This window comes from Castor canadensis, chromosome 3 (assembly GCF_047511655.1).
Source record: "Castor canadensis chromosome 3, mCasCan1.hap1v2, whole genome shotgun sequence".
NCBI classification, from domain to species: Eukaryota; Metazoa; Chordata; class Mammalia; order Rodentia; family Castoridae; genus Castor; species Castor canadensis.
In genome coordinates, this window is record NC_133388.1 from 90,434,023 (window position 1) to 90,447,630 (window position 13,608).

Genomic DNA, 13,608 nt, shown 5'->3' on the forward strand with positions numbered 1-13,608 from the left:
TTCCCTTCTTTTCTAAATGCATCTTCTTGAGAGAAATTGGATTTTATTTGATAAAATGTCAAAAGAGATCTGTTATTCTTTGGGCCTTCATTCAAAGTCCACATAATACCATTCCCATTTAACATTATTGTACCATCTTTGCTCACACATTGTGTGATCTCTAGCTGCTGACCGATCCTGCCCAAAGCTCTATGATGAAGAGAGTCTTCTGTCCCTCACTATGTCCCAAGATGGATTCCCAAATGAAGATGGAGAACAAATGACCCCTGAGCTTCTGCTGTTGCAAGAAAGACAAAGAGCTTCTGAGTGGCCTAAGGTAACATCTGCATTCCTGGACATGTAGAGTCCAGAAGTAGAATGTAACAGTATATAGTGGGAACAAGTAACAGATTGTTCTGAGGCTCTTTCACTGTGTTTAGTGGTACATATTTTTCCTTAAATTTTTTTTTTATTATCATATTATTGTATTGTGGGAACACTGTGACATTTGCAAGAGTTCAACAATATATCATCGTTGAATTCACCCCCTCCATCATTCTCCTTTATCTTCTCTCCCTATTTTCCCTTTTTTAAAAAAAATTTTCTCATGCAATTCCAGTTGATTTAAGGAAACTAATTCATTAAGTTCTTTGCCTTATGATTTTTATCCATTCTGGTAATGATAGAACTGTTGTATGTGGATCTCAGACCCTTAAAAAGGCATTTATTTCTTTTCTCCAGGATCGCGTCCTGATAAACCGTATTGACCTCGTCTGCCAGGCTGTACTCTCAGGGAAATGGCCTTCTAACCGCAGAAGCCAGGAAATGATAACAGGAGGAATTGTGGGGCCTGGCAACCATTTACTGGACAGCCCCTCGTTAACCCCAGGAGAATATGGTGACTCTCCAGTCCCCACACCACGAAGTAGCAGTGCAGCTTCCATGGCAGAGGAGGAAGCATCTGCAGTCACCACAGCAGCAGCCCAGTTTACCAAACTTCGCCGAGGCATGGATGAGAAGGAGTTTACAGTTCAGATCAAAGACGTAAGCTCAACAGTTAGGCACTGGGAAGTGGGTGAGGAGGTTGTAGTTCTTGTTAACTAGTTTCACTAATAGGTTACCTCACATATTGGCTAAGTTTAAAAATTACAGCTCCCTAAGATCCATTTAGGAAAAGTTGTTGAAGGGATCTCCTGAAGACTAGATTCAAAGTTATAGGTTTGAAGCAAATTTATTTGATACAAAGCTTTTGGGAAACTAAAATCTAGATCTGAGCCTGATTTTTAAAAAAATAAAATCAGCTAGTGGAGTGGCTCAATTGGTAGAACGCCTGCCTAGCAAGCTTGAGACCCTGAGTTCAAGCACCAATGCCAGAAGAAAAAAAACTAAATAAATGAAATTATGGGAAAGCTGTTTAAATGACACCTGAGTATTCTGAGTCTTATTAAATTATAATAAAAGAGGAATTATGGCCACATGTGGTGGTACATGCCTCTAATGTAGTCCTTGGGTGGCTGAGACAGGAGGATTGTAAGATCCAGGCCATCCTAGGCTACATAACTAGGCCCTGTCTCAAAAAAGGAATATTTTCTACTTAAATTAAATCGGTGTGTTCTGTAGAGGGAAATTTTTTTTTTTAATCCCTTCCCTGATGAACATTACTAGCTGGTCATTAAGTACTCAACAAAGAAAAGATTCTTACACTAGTATGTGACAGGAGTAGTAGGATTGCTCCTGGGATGAGTTGCCATGCCAATACTGAGGCACCAGTTCAGAAGTTTTAAAACTTCATTCGGTGTTGTAAATCTACCTGAGGGGCACTGTGTCAAGAAATGAACCCTTTCATTGTGTATCTGATTTATACCCTTTAATCAGACAGCCTTCCTTTTGCCATCACTGAGCCAGAGGATGATCCTCACCCAAGTTCTCCAGAGCTTAATGTTTATTTTTAAAAACATGTGATGATGTCTTCAGTGGCTGGGTTATCTTCCTAGGAGGAAGGATTAAAATTAACATTCCAGAAGCACAAATTGATGGCTAATGGAGTAATGGGAGATGGACATCCACTGTTTCATAAGAAGAAGGGGAACAGAAAAAAGCTAATAGAGGTAAGCGGTAGAGAAACTCTTTAACCTCATGTTTAGATAATGTCTTTTTATCCCTAGTAACTGATAAAGGCAGTTGGGATTGAGGGACTGAAAGATTGAGTTATCTCATGACTACCGTTGGCTCTGCTCCCCTTCCCTCCTATTTTAAAGAAGAGTATATGTGCTCATGGGGGTGGATTCTGGGTTTGCAGCTGGAGGTGGAGTGCATGGAAGAGCCTAATCACCTTGATGTGGACCTGGAGACCCGGATCCCTGTCATCAATAAGGTGGATGGTACTTTGCTGGTGGGTGAGGATGCCCCTCGCCGGGCTGAACTGGAGATGTGGTTACAGGGTCATCCAGAGTTTGCTGTCGATCCCCGATTTCTAGCGGTGAGTGGCAGTTCCATCCAGCCAGATTTAAAGTCATTCTCTTGTATTTAAGCTTTTTGAGGGAGAGAAAGCATGCCTATTATGTCATTATTTCTGCATCTGCAAAACGGGTAATAATGAGGATGAAAATATTTATTATTAGACTATTATATAAACCACCTAGTTCTTTGTGAGAGATGTACTTTATTGCTGTTTTCCACTAGAACTAATCTTTACACAATGAACATATTGTCAAAAGACACTAGTACCTTATTAGACCAGAGAAGATTTTTATTCTAGGATAACAGACACTTTTCTATTGTAGTATATGGAGGAGCGCAGAAAACAGAAGTGGCAAAGATGTAAAAAAAATAATAAGGCAGAATTGAACTGTTTGGGAATGGATCCAGTACAGACAATAAACTCTAGGAATGGAAAAAAGGTGAGTCTAAAGCACTATCACTCTCTCACAGTAGCCACCATTTTATAAGGCTCTTTAACAACGATTGTGACTGTTATCTTTTCTCCATGGTATGTTCTTGAGTAAAATTACCTTCAGTTCACTAGGGTTTTGTTTTGCTTTTTCAGTAATGGGGTTTGCTTCTACTACTTCAGCCATGCCTCCAGCCTTCACCAGAGATTTTTGTGTTTGGTGTTTTTTTGTGGTGCTGGGGAATCAAACCCAGGGCCTTGCACATGATAGGCAAGTGCGGTACCACTGAGCCACATCCTCAACCCCACCAGAGTATTTTTAATGGTATTCTTGCAGTCTCTGTGGTATCTTCAGCTCTAGAGGAGTGTAAAATTCTTCAAAGTTAACTTTAGTACTCGAAATACATGAAAATGTAAGCATTAATAAGCTATGTTAGAAAGCACCTTCAGGGCCTATCCTATTCTTCTGAATAACTATGGCATTTTGGCAAATCCTTTAACCTCTTCAATTTCCATATCCTAAAAACTGAAAGTTTTAGTGTAACTAGTCTCTTTTTCAGAACTAGGGAACTCAAGCATACTATGCAAATGATGTACCACTGAGCCACACCCCCAGTTAGATAATCTCTTCAAAGTTTTATAGTTCTGTATATTTTAGGAGTGCTTGGGAGTAGGAGGGCTACCAAGGAAAAATAGTCTTGGAGTTTGCTAAAATATAAAAGCTGGAAAATCACTAACATGTCATTAATGGAAAAAAGCACAGGAAACCATGCTTTTTCAATTAATAACAGTTTTGGTCATTAGGTTATACTATACCATGTTCACGATATACATCATTTGGTGGATTAAATATGCATTTTTTTCTTCCCACCAAAGTATAACTACAAAAGTTTATTTTAAGCTAGGCACTGAGGCAGAGATCAAGAAGACTGAGGTTCAAGGCCTGCTCAGGCAAATAGTTCTTGAGACCCTATCTCAAAAATATCCAGCACAAAACAGGGCTGGCAGAGTAGCTCAAGTGGTAGAGCACCTGCCTAGCAAGCCTGAGCCCTGAGTTCAAACCCCAGTACTATACCATCACCCCCCACACACACATCCGGAGTTCAAACCCTAGTACCCACCCCTCCCCAAAGTTTCTTTAGGCTATGCTTTTGTGTGTGTGTGTGTGTGTGTGTGTGTGTGTGTGGTACTGGGGCTTAAACTCAGGGCCTTTACCTTGAGCCACTCCACCAGCCCTATTTTTATAAGGGGTTTTTCGAGACAGGGTCTCATGGAACTGTTTGCCTAGGCTGGCTTCAAACCTCGATCCTCCTGATCTCTGCCTTCTTGAGTAGCTAGGATTCCAGATGTGAGCCACCAGCACCCGGAATCAGGAGTGGATATATAAATCATGGTTTGGTTGGTAGCAGTCATTTAAAATGTATTAATGCTTTTGTATACTTGCTTTATCTGATCATTCTCCATTTCATCTTCTCTATATTGATGAAAGTTTAACCATGGTAGAATGTTTTCTCACTCTTAGTCCCCATGGGATAGTAACAGGCAGAATAGTTGACATGGGAAAGGCTGCCGCCATCGCTGTCTTAAAGTTAACATTCTAGAGCAGCCTATGAGAGTTTTTCTTCTAATTTAACATATTTTTGCCTCAGATACTTTCCCCAGGTCCTTTATAATGAGCTGATAACTCTTAAGAGCATAGGAAATCACAGAAATTCATACTATGACTAGTATAAATAGTAAGTTTTCTTTTCTTTAAGAAACATATGTTGCTTAGTCTAGCCCCAAACTCACAGGCTCTGATTCTGCTTCCTCACCCTTCTCAGTAGCTGGGACTACAGACATGCTCCACCTTGCCCAGCACACAATTCTTAATTCTAATGTAAAATTGGCAGTGACTATAGCACATTACTGGGACCTGCAGGAATTAAGGTGTTACTATAGTTATATTTTTTAAATCCACACAAGTAAGATTATTAAATTTTTATTTTTCCAAGTCAGAAGGGTATGTTCCCATGTTAGTTGTCAGGCTAGATTGGAAAGTCCAGAGACATAGGCACCAGTTTAATGCCAGTTCACATAGTATTTTGCTTAGGCCAGTAGAAAAGCAGGGGAACTAGAAGTAATAACTTCCATCCTCAATGAATTAATGATTCATTAATGATTAATCAGAACTTACAGCCAGAACATCTAAACCATTTAAAATTAAGCAGATATGTAAGTTTTTAATCAGTGTGGAAAAATTATTTTACTAAATTCAATGAGAGGCTACCCACCTCTTTTTGGTATTTTTTGGATCCAGAAGTCTTAATTTGACCCTGCTTTGATGTGGCAATAGAGGATATTATTACAAATTTCAATATAGTTGCGCTGCACTTCACATGGTAAGAGCATGTGAATAAACTGCCGTCGGTAAACACTTGAATTTTTTTCTGTGTGTATTCTGATTGATTCACTGTCTTAACTCAGACATCTTACTAACAAAGGTAAGCATATTGAAATGGTTATATTGTGATACAGTCATGTGACAAACAAAAACTCCTGGTTCACTAGATTATCATTGATTTTTGCTTCAGAATGCTAAGTCTAGTAGTTCTTCCTTCCCATTATCACCAATGAAGCCTAGGCTACTTTTTTTGGCTCTCCTAAGGCAGATTCATTGAAAAGGCATTTGTAGTCTAGGGCTCTATTGGCTTGTTTCCTTTTTCCCCACTTTGTTTTTATTATCTTCTGTTCCCACCTCCCAGGGTCACTATGCTGAAACTGCCTTCAACCGGGTTTTGCCAGGGCCTATTGAACCAGAGAGCAGCAAGAAGCGGGCCCGGAGGACGCGACCAGACCTTTCAAAGATGATGGCCCTGATGCAGGGTGGAGGCACTGGGTCCCTATCTCTGCATAACACCTTCCAACACAGCAGTAGTGGCTTACAGTCTGTGTCACCTCTGGGTCACAGCAGTGCCACTTCTGCATCTTTGCCTTTTATGCCATTTGTGGTGGGTGGTGCAGCATCATCCCCTCATGTAGACTCCAGCACCATGCTTCATCACCACCACCACCACCCCCACCCCCACCCCCACCATCACCATCACCATCCAGGCTTGAGAGCTACTGGCTACCCCTCTTCACCAGTGACTACCACCTCTGGTACTGCCTTGCGGTTACCACCACTGCAACCTGAGGAGGACGATGAGGAGGATGAAGAAGATGATGATTTATCTCAGGGCTATGATAGCTCAGAAAGGGACTTCTCACTCATTGATGATCCTATGATGCCAGCCAATTCAGACTCCAGTGAAGATGCTGATGACTGAAACCCCAGTGTAGTCCCCATTGCTTGGGTGGCTGCTGTACTTTCACTCACTCTGGCCCTTGGACTATGGAAAAGCGGGAGGGGCTGGGGAGATGTGAGGAAACCCAGGACTCCAGGAGGTGAAAGGAGAAAAAAAAAAAAAAAAGGAAACTTGTACCTGACTGCTCCTAATTTTGAGAGGATTGGGGGGGGCAGGGAAACTCCTTAAATACCACGTGATCACTTCCTCATTTCTGGGGAAGGAAAGGAGATTAGAGCAGCTGGTGTGCTCACCCCTCCCCAGACACCTCCATTAACCACAGACTATGTAGCGCTGGCCCTTGCCTCCGGCAGAGCCTGTTCCTGGCCGAACTGTGGATACAGCTGGAGAGTCAGGAACTGTTACCTTCCTTCCCCTTGGCATTAATAAATTTAAGTTAATCCTTTTCCACTCTTCCCTTGTTCTATACTTGCTCAAATCCAACGTAAGTATTAATTTTAACCACGGCGAATAATTTCAGCATCACTTTACTGTTGATACTAAGTTACCTTGAGTAGAAGATTCAAGTCATAAGTACTCATCTGAAGAGCCATATATCAATTTAGACTGTCCAGTTTGCTGAAGCTAAGGGAATGACTTAAGGTAAATAGTAGGCAAAATGTTCGAATCAGACTCTCCAAGTTTTTAGAACAGACCAAAAAGAACTTCATCAAGAACCACATATTTATTGTGTTTTGAATTAACTGAAATAACGGTACTTGGGGGAGGCCATAGAATGGTGTCGCTTTCCATGCAGTGCAGTAATGGGACTGTATGACAAAGGAACGGCTTGGGAGCACCTCAAGCCATAACCTATTTGTGTCCTCCAACCCTCCTACCAACCCATCGCTCAGCTGAAGCCTGGGCGTTTTATCTTCCTTTCTAGGCGAGGTCCCTCCCCTTAGCTTGGGTCCTGTTAAACGCAAAGATGGGCTGGATTTCCCCCCAACTGAGCTGTGTCCACATGGAGCAACTGACGCAGGTGGGAGGATCTTCCAGCTTCGGTGCAGTAGATGTTTTGCTTCCCCACCATTTCTAGGAGGGGGACGTACCCGTTCCGCTCCAGTCTTCCCCTCCTACCCCACGCCAAGTCCCGCTCTTCCCGCTTTCCCTTCCGACGAGGTGGAACCCCCACACCCGCGCGCGGCAGCTAGAGCGGGGCGGGACAGGCATGTTAGGCCTCCACCTTCCTCGCTTCGCCCTGCTACCACCGCCTCGGTGAAAAGGCGCTCCTGGAAATCGCGGCGGGGTTGAGAGGGCGCGGGCTGAGCGTCACGTGACGATATCGGCTCGCGCGCAGCGGGGCGTAGTTGAAGAGAAGCCGCGCGAAAAGCAACTGTAGGCAGTACATATTTTGTTGATTTTTCCACCTTCCCCCCCCCCCCTTTCTCTCTGCTTCCCCCCTTCACACCTCCGCACTACGAAGAGAGAATTAAAAAACAAACAAAAAAAACCCAAACGCTGCCGGGACCCGGAAGCGGAAAGGGCATGTTTGAGGTCGATACTTCCGGGTCACAGAGAGTGCGGGATTCCGGGGCCGAGAGCGGGTGGCGGAGCTGGGACCTCGCGTGATTCTCGGAACCCGAGGAGAAGCGGTGCCCAGGGCTATGGCTGTGACTCTGGACAAAGATGCTTATTATCGGCGAGTTAAGAGACTGTACAGTAATTGGCGGGTAAGGAAGATTCGTAATTTTCCCTAGGGAGCCCCCTCAGCCATCCCATAATAACCATGTTTCTCGGCGCCCTTTTTCTCCGTTTGGGTCAGGAATTCCCGGGTTCAGTGTCGCGCCCTTTTCTTTGCTCTCAAATCATTCAGCGCAGGTAGCTACGAGTGTCGCCCCGTATTTGGGAATACCCCTCAATTGCTCATCCCCGCGGCCACCACCATCTTCCCCGCATGCCAGCCCGGTCTTGCAGGCTGTTCCCGCCGATGAGAGGCAACATCTTCCCTCTCGCCGCTCACGTCTTGCCGCCTGGTGCGGTGTTCACACGCGCCCACGCACTCGTTCTGCCCCTCCAGAATCACAATATTCCGCCCCAGTTCCCGCCAGAACTACAACTACCTCTGTACAGGAGGGTTGGAGGGGCCGGCAGCTCAGGAGCGAGCTCTTCGAATGTGTCGTTTGCAGGGGATTAATGCTCACGCGCAATCGTTGCATGTTCTAGGCCCTTCCATAGGTAACAATCCTAGCTCCGAAAATCTGCAGGCATTAGTAATAATTATCTTTTTTAAAAAGATGTGATACCTGAAACCTTGTGAGCTTCCCGTGTTGGTATAGCATACATGGCACGTGTTGAGAAAAAGCTATGAATTTTCCTTGTCTTTTAAAGATTGGGCAGTTTTGCTGCTTTAAAAATGGGCTTAGTTAAAACTTCTTTTCACAGTAGTAATTTGTTAATTGAACAAAGATTTGATTGCGTTCTGTGGTGCACCCTGAGTTGTTTAATCTCTTAAACCCTGTCACCCAGAGAAGATAAACCTGATCAAGAAATCCGAAAACGTTCTGAGAAAAATGATCAAGTCTTGATTTCAGCATTCTGAATTACCTTTCAAATTGATGCTCTTCTTTTTGTTTGTTTGTTTTGGCGGTCCTGGGGTTTGAACTCAGGGTCTATACCTTCAGCCACTCCACCAGTCCTTTTTTGTGATGGTTTTTTTTTTTCCAAGATAGGGTCTTTCGGAACTACTTTGTCCCGGGCTGGCTTGGAACTGCGATCCTCCTTATCTCTGCCTCCTGAGTAGCAAGGATTACAGCTGTGATCTAAGTTGATCCTCTTCTGAAAGCAAACTATAAAAGTTGATTATTTTTCTGCTATTCATGCCTGTGCATGTTTCATCTTTTGAGGCTAAATTCAGTAAATAATTGAAAGTAAACTCATTTTATTAAAAGCCAAAGTAAGAATACTCTCCAATTTTGTTTTACAGTTTTCTGGTTAATTTCTTCTGAGTGACTTTTCATCCTCTCTCACTGTCACATATTTACATTTGGATACGATATGTGTAAAAAAACTTTCTAATATCTTCTATTGATCAGCACATCTTGATGTGCTGGTAATAATCAAAAGCCCTCTCTTCCATTGATAAATGCTGAAAGGTGCCTTTGGTATTGTTTCTAGTCCTGGTGATTGATGTTTCAAGTTTTTAAGGCTATTACGAATAAAAATATTTTTATTATTTCTTAATTGCAGTTTTCATAGCTTATGTCCTAAAAACAGTCACAGTATCACAGTATCACACACAACTGAGTAGAAATGTCTAAAACATTAAGTCTTTTACCTGAAATAGTCATCCCTTGGTTACCACTCTAAATCATCTGTAGATTACTGTATAAATACTAATACAATGCAGATGCTGTGTAAATAGTAGTTACTGTTGGGGAATAATGACAGGAAACAAGTTTTCATGTTGAGAATAGATATTTTTTGCCCCTCAAACGTTTTCAGTCTGGCCTGCGCTGGTAGTTCATGTCTGTAATTGTAGCTACTCAGGTGGTAGATGAGGAGGGGTGGGTGGAGTGGCGTCAGTGGTAGAGCGCCAGCTTAGCAAGTGTGAGGCCTTGAGTTCAAACCCCAGTACCACACACACAAAGGAAAAGAAAATAGGCTCACTGAGGGTGTTCATTGATAAAGAGTGCTTGCCTAGCATGCCTGAGGTCCAGGGGTGGATCTCCAACACATCCCATCTCTGTTGTCCACATCAACAGGAGTCCTCCATAGTGAGTAGAACTTAGTATTTAAATTATTGAACATTTGAATCTAGAGCACTCCTACCTTTTATTTTTGTATGTTAGAGCTGCTAAAATTCCAGTGGTGGTGGGGTAGGCTGCAAGTTTTTCCTGTCCCCTCTTTTACTCACTGGATCCTTATTCAGGGATGTCTAGCCTGTTAATGATTTATTTTTAGCCTTGTAATACGATTTTTGTGACTCAGTGGAAGATAGGAAAGGTTGCCTATCGACTGAGGTTTTAGCACCTTTGAGGGGTAAGAGATACAGACCTTTGCCCCATCTGCCTTTTATCAGGAAGAATCCCATGAAGAATCAGAATGGCAGCTGTTTTCAGAAGAAATACTAATCCAGTGTATTTCTTCCTACAATTCTTTCCTGTCAGGATTGGGATGGTGGGTGGCTGTGACCTCAAAGAAAGATTGTATCAAATTACAGTGTCAATTCCCTTGAGAGCTGCTTCCCTGATAGTCATTCTGGACTGTTTTCTTGTTCTGAGTTCTCTTAAGAAACAGCTGTCTTCGGAAAGTTTTTTCTAAATACTGTTTCTGTTTTATTCTCAGCAAGGGAGTAGATCGCTTCCACCCCTGTTAGTTGTTGTGGCTGTTCTTATGTTTCTTGGTAGGTTAACCAGTCTGGCCTTGAACTCACTATCCTCCTCCTCGGGGATTACAGGCATACAACTTGTTTAATTGTCTATATTTTGTATCTATGTTTGTATCCTTATTATCATTGTAATGCCTGGCATATATTAGCTGCCCAGTAAACAGTGGTGCCTTATTTCTAAGATTTCGGGCATCTCTCTGTTGGTTTAAAGAGATTTCTATTGAGGCTGTAATTACAGTGAACATAAGACTTGCCTTTCCAGAGCTGTTGATCTGCTGTCTTTGTGTAATTACTATTGGCACACCCTTTTCTCACAATTGTTTGCATTTAGATCATTACGTGGGTATCCTAACTATAACCTGATTTCTAAAAAATGTTTACTTTTTAAAGGCAGTGTATCTATTTGGTTCAAAGAAAGATAGTTGTTCTCTGCCAATTCAGTATTTCCCTAACTTTATCTTTCAGATCCTACCTTCACAATTTTTACATACTTCTTCACTTCTGTATTATAATATTAACTCTTAATTTAAAGATTACTTTTAACCAAGAGGTACATACACATATACTTCCCCCCCACATTTTGCCCGTACTGGGATTTGAACTCAGTTATTTTTTAGATAGGGCCTTGAGTTTTTGCCTGAGGCTGGCATCATACCATGATCCTCCTACCTATGCCTTGAAGGTTGCTTGGATTACTGGCTCTAGTCACCACAGCCAGCTTGTTGGTTGATGTTGGGTGTGGGGTACCATGTCCCTCCCCCCCAAAAAAATCAAAACTTTAAGAAAAACTTTGAAACAAAATAGTCACCTGCCCCAGAGACGACCACATTCATTTTCTTTCATGTTTCTAAATAATAATCTTATATTGCTATTTCTTGATTTGTGAATTCTTGATATTAATTTATGGTAGGTTAGGATTTAATTTAGTTTTCTTAATGCTGTTGCATTTGTTCCAATTTCTGCATCCCAATACTTTATATTTTCTAGCACATTGTCATGAAAAGTTCAAATAGAAAAAGTGGAAAAATTTTGCAGTGAACACTTTATTCCCACCAACTAGAAATACAGTTAACATTTTATTACACTTGCTTTATCACATGTTCATCCTTAATTCTTTTTTCACAATTTTTAGAAAAATAATTTGTTGCTCTCGTGTAAATATTTCTACTGTTAGGTGAGGCAGTACAATAATGACTACCTTTCCTTTTTCTATAAATTTTTCCCCTGTGCTGGGGATCAAACCCAGGGTCTCAGGCAAGGTAGGCAAACTGCTTTTTCACAGCTTTTAATTTTTCCTGGCATTAAGGTTTGCCTCAGTATTTCTCTTTTAAAAAAGAAGCATCCCTAGTGCAGGCACCAGTGGCTAACACCTGTAAACCTGGCTATTTGGGAGGCTGAAATGGGGAGGATTGTAGTTTGAGGAATAGTTCGTGACACTCTGTCTCAAAAATAGTAAGAGCAAAATGGACTGGAGATGTGACAGCACCTGCTTTGCAAGGATGAAGTGCTGAGTCAAACCTCAATCCCACCAAAAGAAAAGAGAGATTCGAAACTATATAACATTTTTCCTCTGTGGTTGAATATTTGAAGACATACCACCTAAAATTATCTCCTTTGGGATTGTACACTTTTTCAAAGCCTGTTGTGCCATTTGTATTCTGTACTGATGAAATGTATCCATAGCTGATTGTTGGTATCAGTAGCAGTGGTAGTATATTAGCACAGTAAAATTTTTAGTCAAGAGTCATTTTGGTCTTTAATAATAGTAGTAAATAGTTAAGAGTATGTTTCTTAGTTCCTAAGAGCTCAGTACACTTAGAGACATGAAGATCTAAGAAACTGGAGTGTAGAAAGGCTAGGTTGCAATAAGTCAGAGTCAAAGTTTAAAAACCAGGTGATCTGGCTTCAGGTGAGCCCTTACCCAGTTGGCAAGTATGCGCTTCTGTTTTCTGAAAAAGGTAAAGATGATAGAAAAAAAAATTTAACCTGATAGTCTGTAATAAATGGATATTTTAAACTTAGCATGTGTATTTTAATTAGATTTTACTTCTCACACTTCTTTTAAAAACTCAGTCATCAGGGAAATCGCAAATTAAAACTCTTGAGATAGTGTCTTATCCTGGTTAGAATGACTTTCTTGATAATATCAAGAAAACAAGATGTAACAAATACTGGCAATGATGTGGAGAACAAGGAACTCTCTTCCGTTGTTAGCGGAATGTAAATTAGTTAGAACCATTATGAAGAACAGTATGGAGGTTCCTCAAAAGACTGAATATAGATCTACCTTATGATCCAGCCATTCCCCTTCTATGTGTAGATAGCCAAAGAAAATAAAAGCAGCATACCAAAGAACTCTCTCCACTCTCATTTGTTTGTTGTGGTACTATTTTTAATAGCTAAGATATGGAATCAACCGGCTTGCCCATGGAAGGGTGAATGGATAAGGAAAATATGTACACAATGGAAAATTATTCAGCCATAAGAAGAATGAGTCAGGCGTGGTGGTAATATACCCATACCACTTGGGAAGCTGAGGCAGGAGGATTGCAAAATTGAGGCCAATCTGGGAATCATAACAAAACAAAAAATAAAATGAAATTCTTTCATGGAGTTGGTGTACATTATGCTAAGTTAAATAAGCCAGACACAGTAAGAAACTGCATGCTTTCACGTGGAAGTTTGGGTTTTCATTTGTTTGGTTTGGTTTTTGCTGGAACTGTGGTTGAACTCAGATACTCTACCACTCACTCAAGTCAGATCTCCAATACGTTTTACTCTGGTTGTTGTAGAGATGGGGTCTTGTGAACTATTTGCCAGGACTGGCTTTGAACCATGGTCTTAAGGATCTCAGCCTCCCAGGTAGCTAGGATTGCATGTGTGAGCCACCAATGCCCAGCTGAAAGTTTGTTTGTTTTTTTGTTTTTTAAAGCAAGCTGAATGAAGAATAGTATATTAGAGGTTGGGAAAGGTAGGGATGTGTGGATAAATGGAGGCTGAATAGCAGGTATCTATACACAGAAGGAATAAGTTCTGGTGTTCCAGAGTACAGTGGAATGACTCATCCAGAATAGTCTGGTCTA

At 41.5% G+C, this 13,608-nt stretch overlaps 2 protein-coding genes and 1 non-coding gene across 9 annotated transcripts in view; all 3 read left to right on the forward strand.

The window, feature by feature from the left end:
• Positions 1-6,602, forward strand: part of Chd8 (chromodomain helicase DNA binding protein 8) — a 59,204-nt gene extending 52,602 nt beyond the window's left edge. For 6 of the 7 annotated variants that reach the window (XM_020170585.2, XM_074068412.1, XM_020170586.2 and 3 more), the window contains exons 33-38: positions 165-316; positions 721-1,023; positions 1,974-2,087; positions 2,279-2,458; positions 2,763-2,879; positions 5,614-6,602. In XM_020170585.2, the coding sequence (XP_020026174.1) occupies positions 165-316; positions 721-1,023; positions 1,974-2,087; positions 2,279-2,458; positions 2,763-2,879; positions 5,614-6,177 (1,430 nt within the window). In that variant the 3' untranslated portion in view covers positions 6,178-6,602. The remainder of the gene's footprint in view (positions 1-164; positions 317-720; positions 1,024-1,973; positions 2,088-2,278; positions 2,459-2,762; positions 2,880-5,613) is intronic. The other variant, XM_074068413.1, reaches the window with a different exon arrangement.
• On the forward strand, positions 1,711-1,798 carry LOC141422243 (small nucleolar RNA U6-53/MBII-28). The gene has a single exon (XR_012446843.1). It is a non-coding gene; the product is annotated as a small nucleolar RNA U6-53/MBII-28 (small nucleolar RNA).
• A 1,089-nt stretch (positions 6,603-7,691) lies between the features above and the next one.
• The window catches only part of Supt16h (SPT16 homolog, facilitates chromatin remodeling subunit), a 30,877-nt gene continuing 24,960 nt past the window's right edge, over positions 7,692-13,608 (forward strand). Inside the window, exon 1 of the mRNA XM_020170583.2 lies at positions 7,692-7,868. Coding sequence (XP_020026172.1) covers positions 7,803-7,868 — 66 coding nt within the window. The 5' untranslated portion in view covers positions 7,692-7,802. The remainder of the gene's footprint in view (positions 7,869-13,608) is intronic.